The 12,037-nt window shown below is 46.4% G+C and overlaps 3 protein-coding genes across 8 annotated transcripts in view; 2 read left to right on the top strand and 1 right to left on the bottom strand.

The window, feature by feature from the left end:
• Window positions 1-466, bottom strand: part of thop1 (thimet oligopeptidase 1) — a 6,322-nt gene extending 5,856 nt beyond the window's left edge. The window contains exon 1 of the mRNA XM_079351361.1: window positions 298-466. Coding sequence (XP_079207487.1) covers window positions 298-310 — 13 coding nt within the window. The 5' untranslated portion in view covers window positions 311-466. The remainder of the gene's footprint in view (window positions 1-297) is intronic.
• A 359-nt stretch (window positions 467-825) lies between these two features.
• Window positions 826-5,341, top strand: sgta (small glutamine rich tetratricopeptide repeat co-chaperone alpha). Of its 5 annotated transcripts, XM_079349839.1 has the most exons (13): window positions 826-972; window positions 2,127-2,272; window positions 2,464-2,567; window positions 2,661-2,754; window positions 2,851-2,950; window positions 3,506-3,610; window positions 3,712-3,847; window positions 3,938-4,000; window positions 4,115-4,152; window positions 4,259-4,383; window positions 4,420-4,570; window positions 4,650-4,776; window positions 4,850-5,341. In XM_079349839.1, exons 2-12 carry the CDS (start codon window positions 2,173-2,175, stop codon window positions 4,759-4,761), a joined length of 1,128 nt encoding a protein of 375 aa, XP_079205965.1. In that variant the 5' UTR covers window positions 826-972; window positions 2,127-2,172; the 3' UTR covers window positions 4,762-4,776; window positions 4,850-5,341. The 5 variants fall into 5 exon arrangements, with proteins under 5 accessions (XP_079205965.1, XP_079205964.1, XP_079205961.1 ...); XM_079349838.1 differs by having other exon boundaries at window positions 4,259-4,570; window positions 4,650-4,767; XM_079349835.1 differs by having other exon boundaries at window positions 4,259-4,570.
• A 2,197-nt stretch (window positions 5,342-7,538) lies between these two features.
• On the top strand, window positions 7,539-10,787 carry LOC306827979 (zinc transporter ZIP3-like). Of its 2 annotated transcripts, none has more exons than XM_079350130.1 (3): window positions 7,539-7,637; window positions 8,417-8,704; window positions 9,061-10,787. In XM_079350130.1, exons 2-3 carry the CDS (start codon window positions 8,498-8,500, stop codon window positions 9,796-9,798), a joined length of 945 nt encoding a protein of 314 aa, XP_079206256.1. In that variant the 5' UTR covers window positions 7,539-7,637; window positions 8,417-8,497; the 3' UTR covers window positions 9,799-10,787. The 2 variants fall into 2 exon arrangements, with proteins under 2 accessions (XP_079206256.1, XP_079206257.1); XM_079350131.1 differs by lacking the exon at window positions 7,539-7,637 and adding an exon at window positions 7,683-8,098.
• Window positions 10,788-12,037: the final 1,250 nt, after the last annotated feature.

Genomic DNA, 12,037 nt, shown 5'->3' with positions numbered 1-12,037 from the left:
GTAGCATTTTAGCACATTGCTCAACCTTTGTGAGCTAACATGCTAAACAAAACAACAGAGGAGAAAAAAACAATATAAACACAATATCTCTGCTGAGCTTTATTTTAACTCTTAAAACAAATAAATAATAAATAAATAATAACACATCTATGTGAATTCAGATTCTAACGGATTCTCCTGTAGCTAGCGTTAGCATCCAGAAAGACGTTAGCTAAATGAAAGCTGATAAATATGATGGAGGAGGAAAGATGGCGGACGGATTTATAATAAGAGATTCATTGTTTAATAAGTTCTCACCTGTCGGCCCCATGCTTCAGGTAAATACGGGAGGCTTCGTTAAGTCCGTCTGATGAACTGTCAGAGCACGAGCGCTGCTGCTTCTGCCGCGGAGGATTAAAAAGAATTACAGACGTAAGAACTACACTTCCGCTTGTATATTTCAATATAAAATACTGTAAAAGTTTAAAGGTGAGCCTAATGAGTAGCATACAGGCTGCTTGTTACTCATTATTAAAAAATTGCTTATTACTTTCGCCGTGAACCTCTGTATTAGAGTATTAAGTGAATTTAAATAATAATATTCACACAGCCCGGTTGCTGAGTGTGTTACTCAGCAACCGGGCCACGGCGCTCGTGCTTGTTAGTGAGGGGCATGGCTTTTAAGCAAGCTCAGAGAGAAGGGGTGGGTGCAGACAGAGCACGGGGGGAATGCTACGTTAAAAAAATTGTGTCAAAAGGGATTAAGGTTAAAGACCAAAAAAAACCCTCTCTTCTTGTGAAAGTTATTTTGACACATTTCCGGTATTTTCCAGTTCTCTTTTACCGGACCTTACGGGCGCCTTGTCGTGACGTCATAACCCTGCGTCAATCTTATTAGCTAGCTAAGTAGCGGCTACGACTTCTCGAAGGTGCGGAGCTAACGTCAGCTAACCGCTAGCCGGCTAATCTTTGGCTGAAACTCAGAGACAGCTGGTGAGAAACTCACTCTAACGTTTCATTTTAGTTTCACGACATTTACCTAAATGTGGATTTAGTGTTGTAGTTCACGGACTATCTTAGCATGCTAGCCGTTGAGTTCGTGTCGTTGTGATTGGGAGAACACGTCACGCGGAACTCGGTTTAAATCTCCAGCGAAACATTTTCACATCGTTTTTTTATCAACACGTCACGTCTGTTAAAAGAATAATAAGGATGTTTTATTGTCTGTTAGGAGGCACCTTTTAATTCGGCCTGCGATAAACACGTCAAACATTTATCTAAATGATGTAAATTCAGGGTTTAATAACATGTCATCTTATTATCTCCAACTGCTTCTGAGTTATTCAAAACAGAGAAAAACACATTTTATTTCAGCTTAACGTTAAACATGTAACGTAATTATTAAATATGAACAGTTTAATTATGTCTGTATTTATCTGTCATGTAAAGTTAAAGAGCTATCATCGTGTCTGATGAAAAATAAACCTAAATTAAATAAATAAAAATAAATGTCATGATTTTAATCAAAATGAATGAAATATAAACGATCTTAAATGATCTTAAAGTAGCTAATATTCCTGCTGCAGAACACAACTCTTACATCTACTTTAAACATGATGACAATCAGAGGAATGTTAAATTAACAGATTTTTAAATGAGGATTTGTATGGATGTAATAATCCAGTAAAACTAAAGTGAAACTACAGGAGAGCCTGTCTGTGTCAGCAGGCTAACTGGTTAGCACCCAGCTCACAATGTGTGTGTGTGTGTGTGTGAGACAAATCATCAACTCCACCCACAGAGTGCTAACTGTTAGCTGCTAGCCTCACTGTGAGTCATGTCGAGGTTCTAGAATATTCTACAATAGAGTCACCAAATCTCAGAGTCTGACACATAGAAGACAATACAAGTCTAGTCCTCATGACCCCCCTCGGGTTGAGTGGGAGCTGAGAGTTTATGTAATGTTTAATGCCGAGATGCTCCCAGCTTTTGAAGGGCCCCTGAGCAAGACGCTGTTTAGGGGCTCCTGCTTTGTCAGGAAAAAAATTTATTAACATTCGTAACAAAATCTGCCATTTTCACTCCAAACATCCCAGTTCTAATCTTGTGGTATCTCAAAGGTTGACGTCTCCTCTCGCTGCGTGCAGGGTCTCTCTCCTCGGTGTCCACAGAGAGGTCTGAACCTCCGTCACCATGACAGACAACAAGCGCCTCGCCTTCTCCATCATCCAATTCCTCCACGATCAGCTGCAGTCAGGGAATCTGACCTCGAGCGCTCAGGAGAGTCTGGAGGGTGAGTCGTCTTTGTGACACATTCAAACAGCTCATTTCCTCTGTGAAGCAGAATCAAACCGTCAGTGAGCTGAGTATCAACATTCAGGATCAGGCCCCGCCCTCCTGCAGGGAACACCCCGAGCTGTAGATCCTTTACTGGGCGTGTCCTCTCTGTCCTGCGTGCTGACCTTGTGCTCGCCTTTTCTTCAGTTGCTGTTCAGTGTTTGGAGACGGCGTTTGAAGTTTCCACCGACGACCAGAGCCTCGCCATCCCCATGTCGCTACCGGAGATCTTCGCTTCAGCCACAGCGAAGGTAGACGCTCTGACGCGGTCCGTGTGACCAGGAAAACTCAAAACCATTTAACGTGTTTCAAAGAGATGATGACTCGTGTTCTGTGTGTCGCAGCTTCCAGAAGAGTCGCAGGTCAACAACAACTCCACCCAGAACAACACGCTCAGTGAGGAACAGAGAGCCGAGGCCGAGATACTCAAAACTGACGGTAAACTGAGCACGAGCACGAGGAGCACAGACGATCTGGATTCTTCTGGTTCTTTCCAGTAAAAAGCTGCTGGGTTTTGTTTTGTGTCCTCTGCAGGAAACGACCAAATGAAAGTGGAAAACTTCTCCGCTGCGGTTGAGTTCTACTCGAAGGCCATCGCCATCAACCCTCAGAACGCCGTCTACTACTGCAACAGGTCAGTGAGAGCTGTGCAGGCTGAGACGCTAACACGCAGAGCTTCTTGATCTTCATATCTGATCATTTGTCCAAATAATCCTGAAGTGTCAGGACGATCATTGAACTGCTCCCTGCAGCAGCCAATGAGAGCGAGCCGACCGGATGTGTCGCACATCGTCCGTCTTCTCAGCCAGGATCTCGTCTCTTCTCTTTTTTTCGCTGTGTAATCAGAAAAGGCACAGCAAGACGGCCGCCTCACGATGTGGATTATCCTCCATCTTTGTTTTTGTCCTGAAGGCCTGTTTGATGACTTGAGTTCCTGTGAGCTCTCGTGTCTTTAAAGTCTCTGTGACTGTACGAAGCCGTCAGTTAGACCAAAGAGGGGAGGCGTAGTGTCAGAATGAGAACGGCTTCTGTTATCTCAGACACACAGACGCAGCTCGTGCTCAGAGGTTAAATATGAAGGTCAGGAGATGTGTGTGTGTTCGTTCATATCTCACTCACTCTGTTTTTGGTCAAACAGAAGATTTCTCTCAAACTGAAGTCAGAGATTAAACGTGGGTTTGTGTTGCAGGGCTGCGGCGTACAGTAAACTGGGGAACTATGCTGGAGCCGTGCAGGACTGTGAACGCGCCATCAGCATCGACCCGAGCTACAGCAAAGCCTACGGCCGCATGGGGTGAGAAACAGGAAACTCAATACCTGTTCTGAGGACTTGTTCTTGTTCCTGGTTTGACTCGTGATGTGTTCACTGTCCTCTCTTTGCGTGGTTACTCGCAGCTTGGCTCTGGCCAGCCTCAACAAACACACAGAAGCAGCCTCTTACTATAAGAAAGCTCTGGAGCTCGACCCCGACAACGACACCTACAAAAGCAACCTGAAGATCGCAGAGGAGAAGATGGAGACGTCCAGTCCAGTAAGAGCAGAACAGACACTGATGTGTGCTGCTGTGAGGACCACGTCCCGCTCATCTCTCTCTCTCTCTCTCTCTCTCTCTCTCTCTCAGACGGGGGGGATGGGGGGAGTGGACCTGGCTGGCCTGCTCAGTAACCCTGGCTTCATGAACATGGTGAGCTCTGACTGTGTTATCTTTATGCCCAGCAGCAGCAGGCTGGTGTTTAGTGATGTGAGACAGCTGTGTGTGTGTGTGCACTGTGTAACACCTGTCCCCGTGTCTCTGCAGGCGTCCTCTCTGATGAACAATCCTCAGGTTCAGCAGCTGTGAGTTCACTTCACCCTCCTTCACGCTCTGTCTGTTTTTCAGCCTTTCTTCTTCTCTGGTTTGTTGAAATAAACTCCCCGCTCTCTCTCTCTCTCTTTCCTCCAGGATGTCGGGGATGATGTCAGGAGCGTACGGCGGGATGGGCGGAGCAGGAGGAGGACTTGGAGGAGGACTTGGAGGAGGACTTGGAGGAGGATTAGGAGCAGGACTTGGAGGAGGATTAGGAGCAGGTCTTGGAGGAGGTCTTGGAGGAGGACTTGGAGGAGGACTTGGAGGACCAGGAGCAGCAGCCCACGGAATGGCAGGGGCCACTGGAGCTGCTGGGGCCACTGGAGCTGCTGGGGCCACTGGAGCCTCTGGAGCCGCTGCAGCTGCTGGGGCCGCTGGCCCCGGAGATTTATCAGGACTGATCCAGGCGTACGTAGCCGAGCACTTTGAGCTGATGTGTTGGGGGGCGGGGGCGGGGGCAGATGTGTAACTACTGTTTGTGTTGCAGAGGTCAGCAGTTCGCTCAGCAGATGCAGCAGCAGAATCCTGAACTCATCGAACAGCTGAGGAGTCAAATCCGCAACCGAACGCCCAGCGCGGGAAACGAGGAGCAGCCATGACACCCAGTCAGTACTGTGAATATCAAACTGTGTACACTTCGTCTGTGGTTGGACTTTGAGTTAACCCGCCCCTCCGTCTGTGTTCCAGGTTGGACTGATGTGCGTGTGCGTGTGAGTGCATGTGTGTGTGGAGGAGAACAGCTGGATCGTTTCTAACTCCAAGGACTCAAAGGAAGATTTTTCTGTTTTTTGTTTTGTTCCATCACTGAATTTTTTTCCTGCACGAGAGAACGAGACGCTGCGTTCAGGAGCCACGTCACCAAAAACAAACAAACAAACAGCCACGTGATGCAGCTGTGTGTTTTTAAGAAGAACGTTGTGACGTCACACTGTAATAATGAAGGTTAAACGTGTTTGAAACAGACGCCAGAAAGTTCTTCTTAAAACGACACAGTGACGATGTTCATGTTTGTTCAGAGCCCCTGTTGATGAGGAGAGTGTGTGTGTGTGTGTGTGTGTGTGTGTGTGTGTGTGCGTGTGCGTGTGTGCGTGCGTGCGTGGCAGAGTGCGTGATTAGGGGTAAGTCTAGAGAGAGAGAGCTGTTCAGTCTTGAAATTAAAAATAGCATCTCAACATTTTACACCCTCTTCCCGTCTGATGTCTGTTAATTCCACTCAAAGATTCAGGCGTTGCTCAAACTCTGGGTCTGGACCCCACGGTGGGTCGCATGGAATTGAAATGCGGTCCCTTTATGTTTCCAGTTATCTCTCCTCCATGCTTCATGCATGAATGTCCCGTCTCCTTAATAACACTCACCTGGCTCTATATATAACTCGATATGGTACACGGAGACAAATAATCCTCGGCCTCGGTCCACAATAAGAAACAGGAAACAGCCTGAGACCTCGTCGTACATAAACGGTGTTTCAGCTGTAAACTCTCCTTCAGGGTGGAGAAACTGTTGGAGGCGTTGCCATGGAGACGGGGAAACACAACGTTCTTGTAGCATCACGTTTGACGTCATCGTGCGACGCTGTCTCTTTAGTTGACGTGAGATTAGAGCGATGGCAGACAACTAGCACTGGTGCTAACGATGCTAACTGGACTTCTTACACGCTCACACACCTTTAAGACTATACTCGCTTTTAACCATCAATCTTTATTTGTCGAGTGTTATCCCGCTTCACTAGAAGCAGGTGAATGACCTTACTATGTACACGAATGCATCAATATGCACATGACCACTAGGGGCAGTGTGGAGTTGTATAGTGATGACATTGGAAATGACATCATTAATAAAGTCGGCTACGTCCCGAACGATGATTTGTTGTTGTCGTCGCATTGTAACAAACAAACTCACCAAAACAGCCGGCGTGGATCATCTCTACTTCAGTGTCTAGAGCGCCCTCTAGAGGAATCCTCCAGTAACACGCGCGTACATCTCCAAGTATGTGAACGTTTGCACGTTGTGTACACGTGGTTCAAAAGTGATATTTGAATCTTTACTCTTCCACTACGTCAACGAGCGGAGACACCTGATTGGACCACGGAGGTCACTGCTGCTTCATACAACACTCCCACCACACAAACCCCGCCCACAACTTCAGCGGTTTAGGACGAGACCCGGGAAGACTTCTGATTGGTGTGACAAATTTGAAAATGAAATGGTCATTACTTAGAGATGGCGAGAAGATGTTAACAGGATTTTAAACCTCAGTTTAAAAAAACGACCCGCGTACATGTGGACGAGGCTGAATGTGCTCTTACATGAGTGTTTACCTGGGCAGGTATCCGGGGTCCCTGAGGTTTTGTGAAGTCAAAGGGGGGGTCACGGGTCACTAAAGGTCGTGAACCACCGGCCTCGTTCAAAGCAAAGCTGCTTCCTTTCTCATCTCGGTTTAAAAGGAACCACATTTATATATAAACCACAGGAAGTCCTGAATGTTGTGTGACACTCAACATGTATGTAAAATATTAAAAGTATGAAATATTCCTCTGCTGTTTATTCTGTCGTTGGATCTGGACTCCTGATGTAGATCTCTGACTCTGTTGGGGTCGTTTACACCTTTCATGTAAAATAATATAACGATTTTCATTCTGGGTTAATTTGCTTATTTCTCTCTATTTGAATGGGTGTGTATGTGACTTCCTGTGCTTCTGTAGCCAGCCTCTAGTGGACACTTCAGGAACTGCAGGATGTTACACTTCAACATCGACTTAATTTTTAAACGTTTGAGGTGGCTGCTTGGTGGTGCCGAGAATGAACAAAAAAAGAAAACGGTCACCTGAAGCTGTTCTCATTCACATTTAAAGAAATGAATCAGCAACACGTGACGTTTGTACTCAGATGACTCAGGATTTATTTATTCTCTTACACAAAGGGAAGCCTCAAAAACTGAAACACAATTTCAAAATAAAACAGCCGACTACTGCTGTGTTCTGCAGTGTTGACATACTGTGATGTTTAGTTTTGTATTTGCACTTTTTTATATTAATCTATAATCAGGTAAAAGTTGGTAAAGAGAATAACTGCTTTAAATAAATTGCACATAATTAAATAAAAAGCATAACACTCCTCTCAGAATAATAAATACAAAAAGAAGCAGGAGTGGACAGATAGAAGTATTTTTTGCATGATGTCAACTTTTCTGTAACTTCTTCAGAATTATTAGAATTTATAAATAAAATCACTTTTCCAGTCAAGTAAAAAAAAAAAAATCAAATGAAAAACTCTGATTTCATAATTCATGCCTGAATGGTTAAATATTTAACTTAAACTAAAGATGGGTCAAAAAAATAAAACTCTGATTCTTGTTTGTAAAAGCGTACAGTCTGGACTTACGTCAGATCCACCAATCAACGCCCAAATGCCCAGTGACGTAAAGAGGAAGTGATGTCATACACCTGCTGCTAAAGGAGTCGGAGGCTCGTTGCAGGTAAACACGGCCTTGTTTCCTATATTTATAGTTTGATATATTTAAGTAAAGTTAAAGTCGCGGTTTGTTCCGAAACACGAGCCTAACCGTTAAAGAACGTTTTATAAGAGTCGCGTTTTTTAGCTCACAAAGACTAGCTTAGCTTCCTCCGTCAAGCTAGCCGCGGGAAGGCCGAGCCGACCGGAAATGGGAATGAATCTATTGAACCAACATTTAACATTTTATAGAATAACTTTAAAATATATATTATTACCGAATAATACGAGGATTGACTCCTTAAGGGACGTAATATTTTAAACCTGAAAGTCACGTATTCGGTTTAGGAGCGCGGTAACTGCTGTTTTATTTTGAAGGGTTTACAGGAAGTAGGCCTTATTTTCGGGATTTTGACGTTCAGCACCTGCAGCAACGACGTTCTAATATTGAAGGAGTAAACAACAAACAGTGCGCGTTGCTTCCTGGTGATAAAACAAGAAGATTGAGGAAATGTTCAGTTTAAACGGGTTTATTAAAGAGAAGAGGAGTATTTATAAAGCCTTTAATGTCATTTTATGTACAGTGTTATTAAAAAAGTGCACAGACATACAGTCCTCCATCAGCAACAAACAACGTGCATTAAAGAAGAAGAATGAAGTAAAATAATAATTTGCTTCACTTCGTTGTATTTTACTTCTGAACTTAAAGGTCACATCTTGTCCATGTTCCTCTGACTCTAACTGGATGAGACATCAGACGTCCTCTCAGTCTCAGACGTCAGACGTCTCTTCCTCCTCTCGTAGTGGCGTCCCAGTGGAAACCAGTAGAGATGTCCCAGCAGAACCAGTAGTGACGCTGTAGTGTTTGCTGGGCGGAGCTTCAGGATGGAGATCCTGGTGGCGAAGCTGCTGGGCCTGCTGGGATTGTTCGGCCTCATGCTGGCGGGCGTGCTGGTCCCGGTGCGCCTCCTGCTGGTCGACTACGACAAAGCGCACAGATACAGGAGAGCGCTGTCTCTCTGCAACTCGTTTGGAGGAGGCGTGTTCCTCGCAACCTGCTTCAACGCGCTGCTACCTGCCGTCAGAGACAAGGTAACACACACACACACACACACACACACACACACACACACACACACACACACACACACACACACACACACACACACACAGTACCTTAAGTTGACTAGTTTTTGATGTGTATTTTTTTTAATATTTGTATCTGATGTCCTTTTGAATGTTAACGTTGCTGCTGTAACTCTGTACATGTCTCCGTCTGAAGGAGTCTCTTCTCTGCCAATCAGACCAGTCCTGATCCCAACTGTGAAAACATGAGTCCAAACTGTATTTTAAACATGTCTCTTATTTTGAAAGTGGGACCCTCTGTTGCTCCGTCAGCTGGTCGAGGGTTGCTCGCCGTTGATCCTCGGTCTGTGTTGCGTCCTCAGGTGTCTGACGTCTTCCAGCAGCTGAAGATCAGCAGCGAGTACCCGCTGGCTGAGACCATGATGATGCTCGGCTTCTTCCTCACCGTGTTCGTGGAGCAGACCGTCCTCACCTTCAGGAAGGAGAAACCGTCCTTCATCGACCTGGAGACCTTCAACGCAGGCGGCGGCTCCGAGGCCGGAAGCGACTCTGAGTACGACACGCCGTTTATCACGCGAAGGTCAGAGGAGGGGCGGCACTCTCACGGGCACCAGCACGGACACTTCAGCGCCGCAGAGCTGGCGGGGGCGGGGCCTCTGCGGCTGGCGAGCCTGGTCCTGGCTCTGTCGGCTCACTCCGTGTTCGAGGGTTTGGCGCTCGGCTTGCAGGAGGACGGCGCGAAGCTGAGCAGCCTCTTCCTGGGCGTGGCTGTGCACGAGACGCTGGCCGCCGTCGCCCTCGGAGTGAGCGTGGCCAAGGCGTCACTCGGCATGAAGGACGCCGCAAAACTGGGCGTGACGGTGAGCCTGATGATCCCTCTGGGGATGGTGGTGGGGATGGGCATCGAGTCGGCGCAGACGCTGGCGGGCAGCGTGGTGTCGGTCGTGCTGCAGGGACTCGCTGCCGGAACCTTCCTGTTCGTCACTTTCTTTGAGATTCTGTCCCGAGAGCTCGAGGGCAAACAGGACCGGCTGCTCAAAGTGCTCTTCCTCATCCTCGGGTACGCAGTGCTCGCCGCACTCGTCTTCATCAAGTGGTGACAACACAGGAAGTGCACGCACACACGCGCACAGCAATACCAAAGTAAAAGTCTGCAGAAATATCTGCTGACTCTCCTCTGAAGGAAGTCCAGCTCTCTGCCAAAACTCATCAGAATAACTAATGAAAGATGGTTTTTCAAAATAAAGTTTGATTCTCACGTCGCTGCAGCCAGGTGCTCAAAGACGCTGTGACATCACAGATGGGCGTGGTTACCGTGCAAACGGACCCACTAGCACCGGCTCAGTGAGTTCAGTCCCCCTTTCGATTTCAAAATAAAGCGACCATACAATGTATATTTTCTTAGTAAGCCAGTTTCTAGAAATATTTAAAATCTTTTAAATATTTAGTTGACGTGAGATTATAGCGATGGTCCTTAATATATCATTTTCACAGATTCTTTTTCCTTGTTGGTGTTTTTTGACTTTAGTGTCGGGTTTCTTCTTCACTGCTGCTGTCTTCATCATAACGCTCATACCTGTTCAAAAACAAACACGAGCTCCACACGGGCGTCTCACCTCCATGCTGGTGATGTCACAGGCGAGCTGAAGTGTGACATCACTGTGGTGAGGGTTGGATCTGAAGAGACGGATAAACACAGTTATACTCCACACTGTGCAGAGTGGTGAGGCACAGCGCCCTCTGCTGGTGACACAACTCCTGCTTTAATCCAAAGATGCTCAAAGAAATAGAGGAATAAATGTGGGCAGATATTATTATATATATATTATTATGGGCTGGGTGATCAGTGAATAAGAAGGTTTGATGTGATGCAGCAGTTTAAAGGGGAGCTCCACCAGGACTCACTGAAGTTCATATTGTGTCGTTATTTATTCGTTGGTTTCTTTAGTGTTTTAACTCTTTGATTGTGAAACGTGACTCGAGCTCAGTGTGTCCAAAGTATCTTCTCCTCTAGATGACGTCGAGTAAAGTGACGAAGACTGAACGTTAATGTACTCCATAGTTTCCTTTATAAATATATTAAATATGATGTGTCTTCTGTCTCTGCCGATTTTCAAACACTAATCAAATTTATTTTTCAGATTCATGTTGAAGATTTCAGATTTGTATTAGTCACATACTCGTGTAAAGACTGTTCAACAAAGATGACCAATAAACACTCCATTTAACTAATGTCAAAGGTTTCTTCTGAGCTCTGTTTCTTATCAGTGGATGCTCACACAGCTCTGCATGTAGAGACACTGTAGCTTCAGTGTTTAGCCAGCTCTGCATGTGGTGGACACTGTAGCTTCAGTGTTTAGCCAGCTCTGCATGTGGTGGACACTGTAGCTTCAGTGTTTAGCCAGCTCTGCATGTGGTGGACACTGTAGCTTCAGTGTTTAGCCAGCTCTGCATGTGGTGGACGCTGTAGCTTCAGTGTTTAGCCAGCTCTGCATGTGGTGGACACTGTAGCTTCAGTGTTTAGCCAGCTCTGCATGTGGTGGACACTGTAGCTTCAGTGTTTAGCCAGCTCTGCATGTGGTGGACACTGTAGCTTCAGTGTTTAGCCAGCTCTGCATGTGGTGGACACTGTAGCTTCAGTGTTTAGCCAGCTCTGCATGTGGTGGACGCTGTAGCTTCAGTGTTTAGCCAGCTCTGCATGTGGTGGACACTGTAGCTTCAGTGTTTAGCCAGCTCTGCATGTGGTGGACACTGTAGCTTCAGTGTTTAGCCAGCTCTGCATGTGGTGGACACTGTAGCTTCAGTGTTTAGCCAGCTCTGCATGTGGTGGACACTGTAGCTTCAGTGTTTAGCCAGCTCTGCAGGTGGTGGACACTGTAGCTTCAGTGTTTAGCCAGCTCTGCATGTGGTGGACACTGTAGCTTCAGTGTTTAGCCAGCTCTGCATGTGGTGGACACTGTAGCTTCAGTGTTTAGCCAGCTCTGCATGGGTCTATAAAGCTTTCTGCATTCTAACCTCTCTCCTCCACTGAGTTGCAATTCTCTGCTTCACCACCAGATGTCCTCGTCCCTTTCCCTGCGTCTCCTTACACCTGTTCCCCTCTTGACATCAGTCCTGCAGTTACCTGTTCTACTCGGCTCCCTCTCCACCTGCTCCTCGTTGCATCATCGGCCGCTCCACACAAATAGAATCTAATCTATTGTTCGACCTCGTCTTGGCTCGTCCGCCTCGTTATCTGGAAGCTATTCTCGGCCTGCATCTGCTATCTGACACTTTGCCCGCTTTTGGGCTTTGGACTCCTGTCTGCTCTTTATCGGATCCCTGTGCTGGATGTGCTTT

Source organism: Symphodus melops (assembly GCF_947650265.1).
Source record: "Symphodus melops genome assembly, chromosome: 8".
Taxonomy (NCBI): domain Eukaryota; kingdom Metazoa; phylum Chordata; class Actinopteri; order Labriformes; family Labridae; genus Symphodus; species Symphodus melops.
The sequence above is the reverse complement of the archived record's forward strand: the minus strand, read 5'-3'. Positions and strand labels throughout refer to the sequence as shown.

Coding starts and splice junctions, on each gene's coding strand:
- sgta (XM_079349838.1), top strand. CDS start 2,173: ATGACAGACAACAAGCGCCTCGCCTTCTCCATCATCCAATTCCTCCAC. Junction 2,273..2,463: donor CGCTCAGGAGAGTCTGGAGG/GTGAGTCGTCTT, acceptor CCTTTTCTTCAG/TTGCTGTTCAGTGTTTGGAG. Junction 2,568..2,660: donor TCGCTTCAGCCACAGCGAAG/GTAGACGCTCTG, acceptor TGTGTGTCGCAG/CTTCCAGAAGAGTCGCAGGT.
- LOC306827979 (XM_079350130.1), top strand. CDS start 8,498: ATGGAGATCCTGGTGGCGAAGCTGCTGGGCCTGCTGGGATTGTTCGGC. Junction 8,705..9,060: donor TACCTGCCGTCAGAGACAAG/GTAACACACACA, acceptor TTGCGTCCTCAG/GTGTCTGACGTCTTCCAGCA.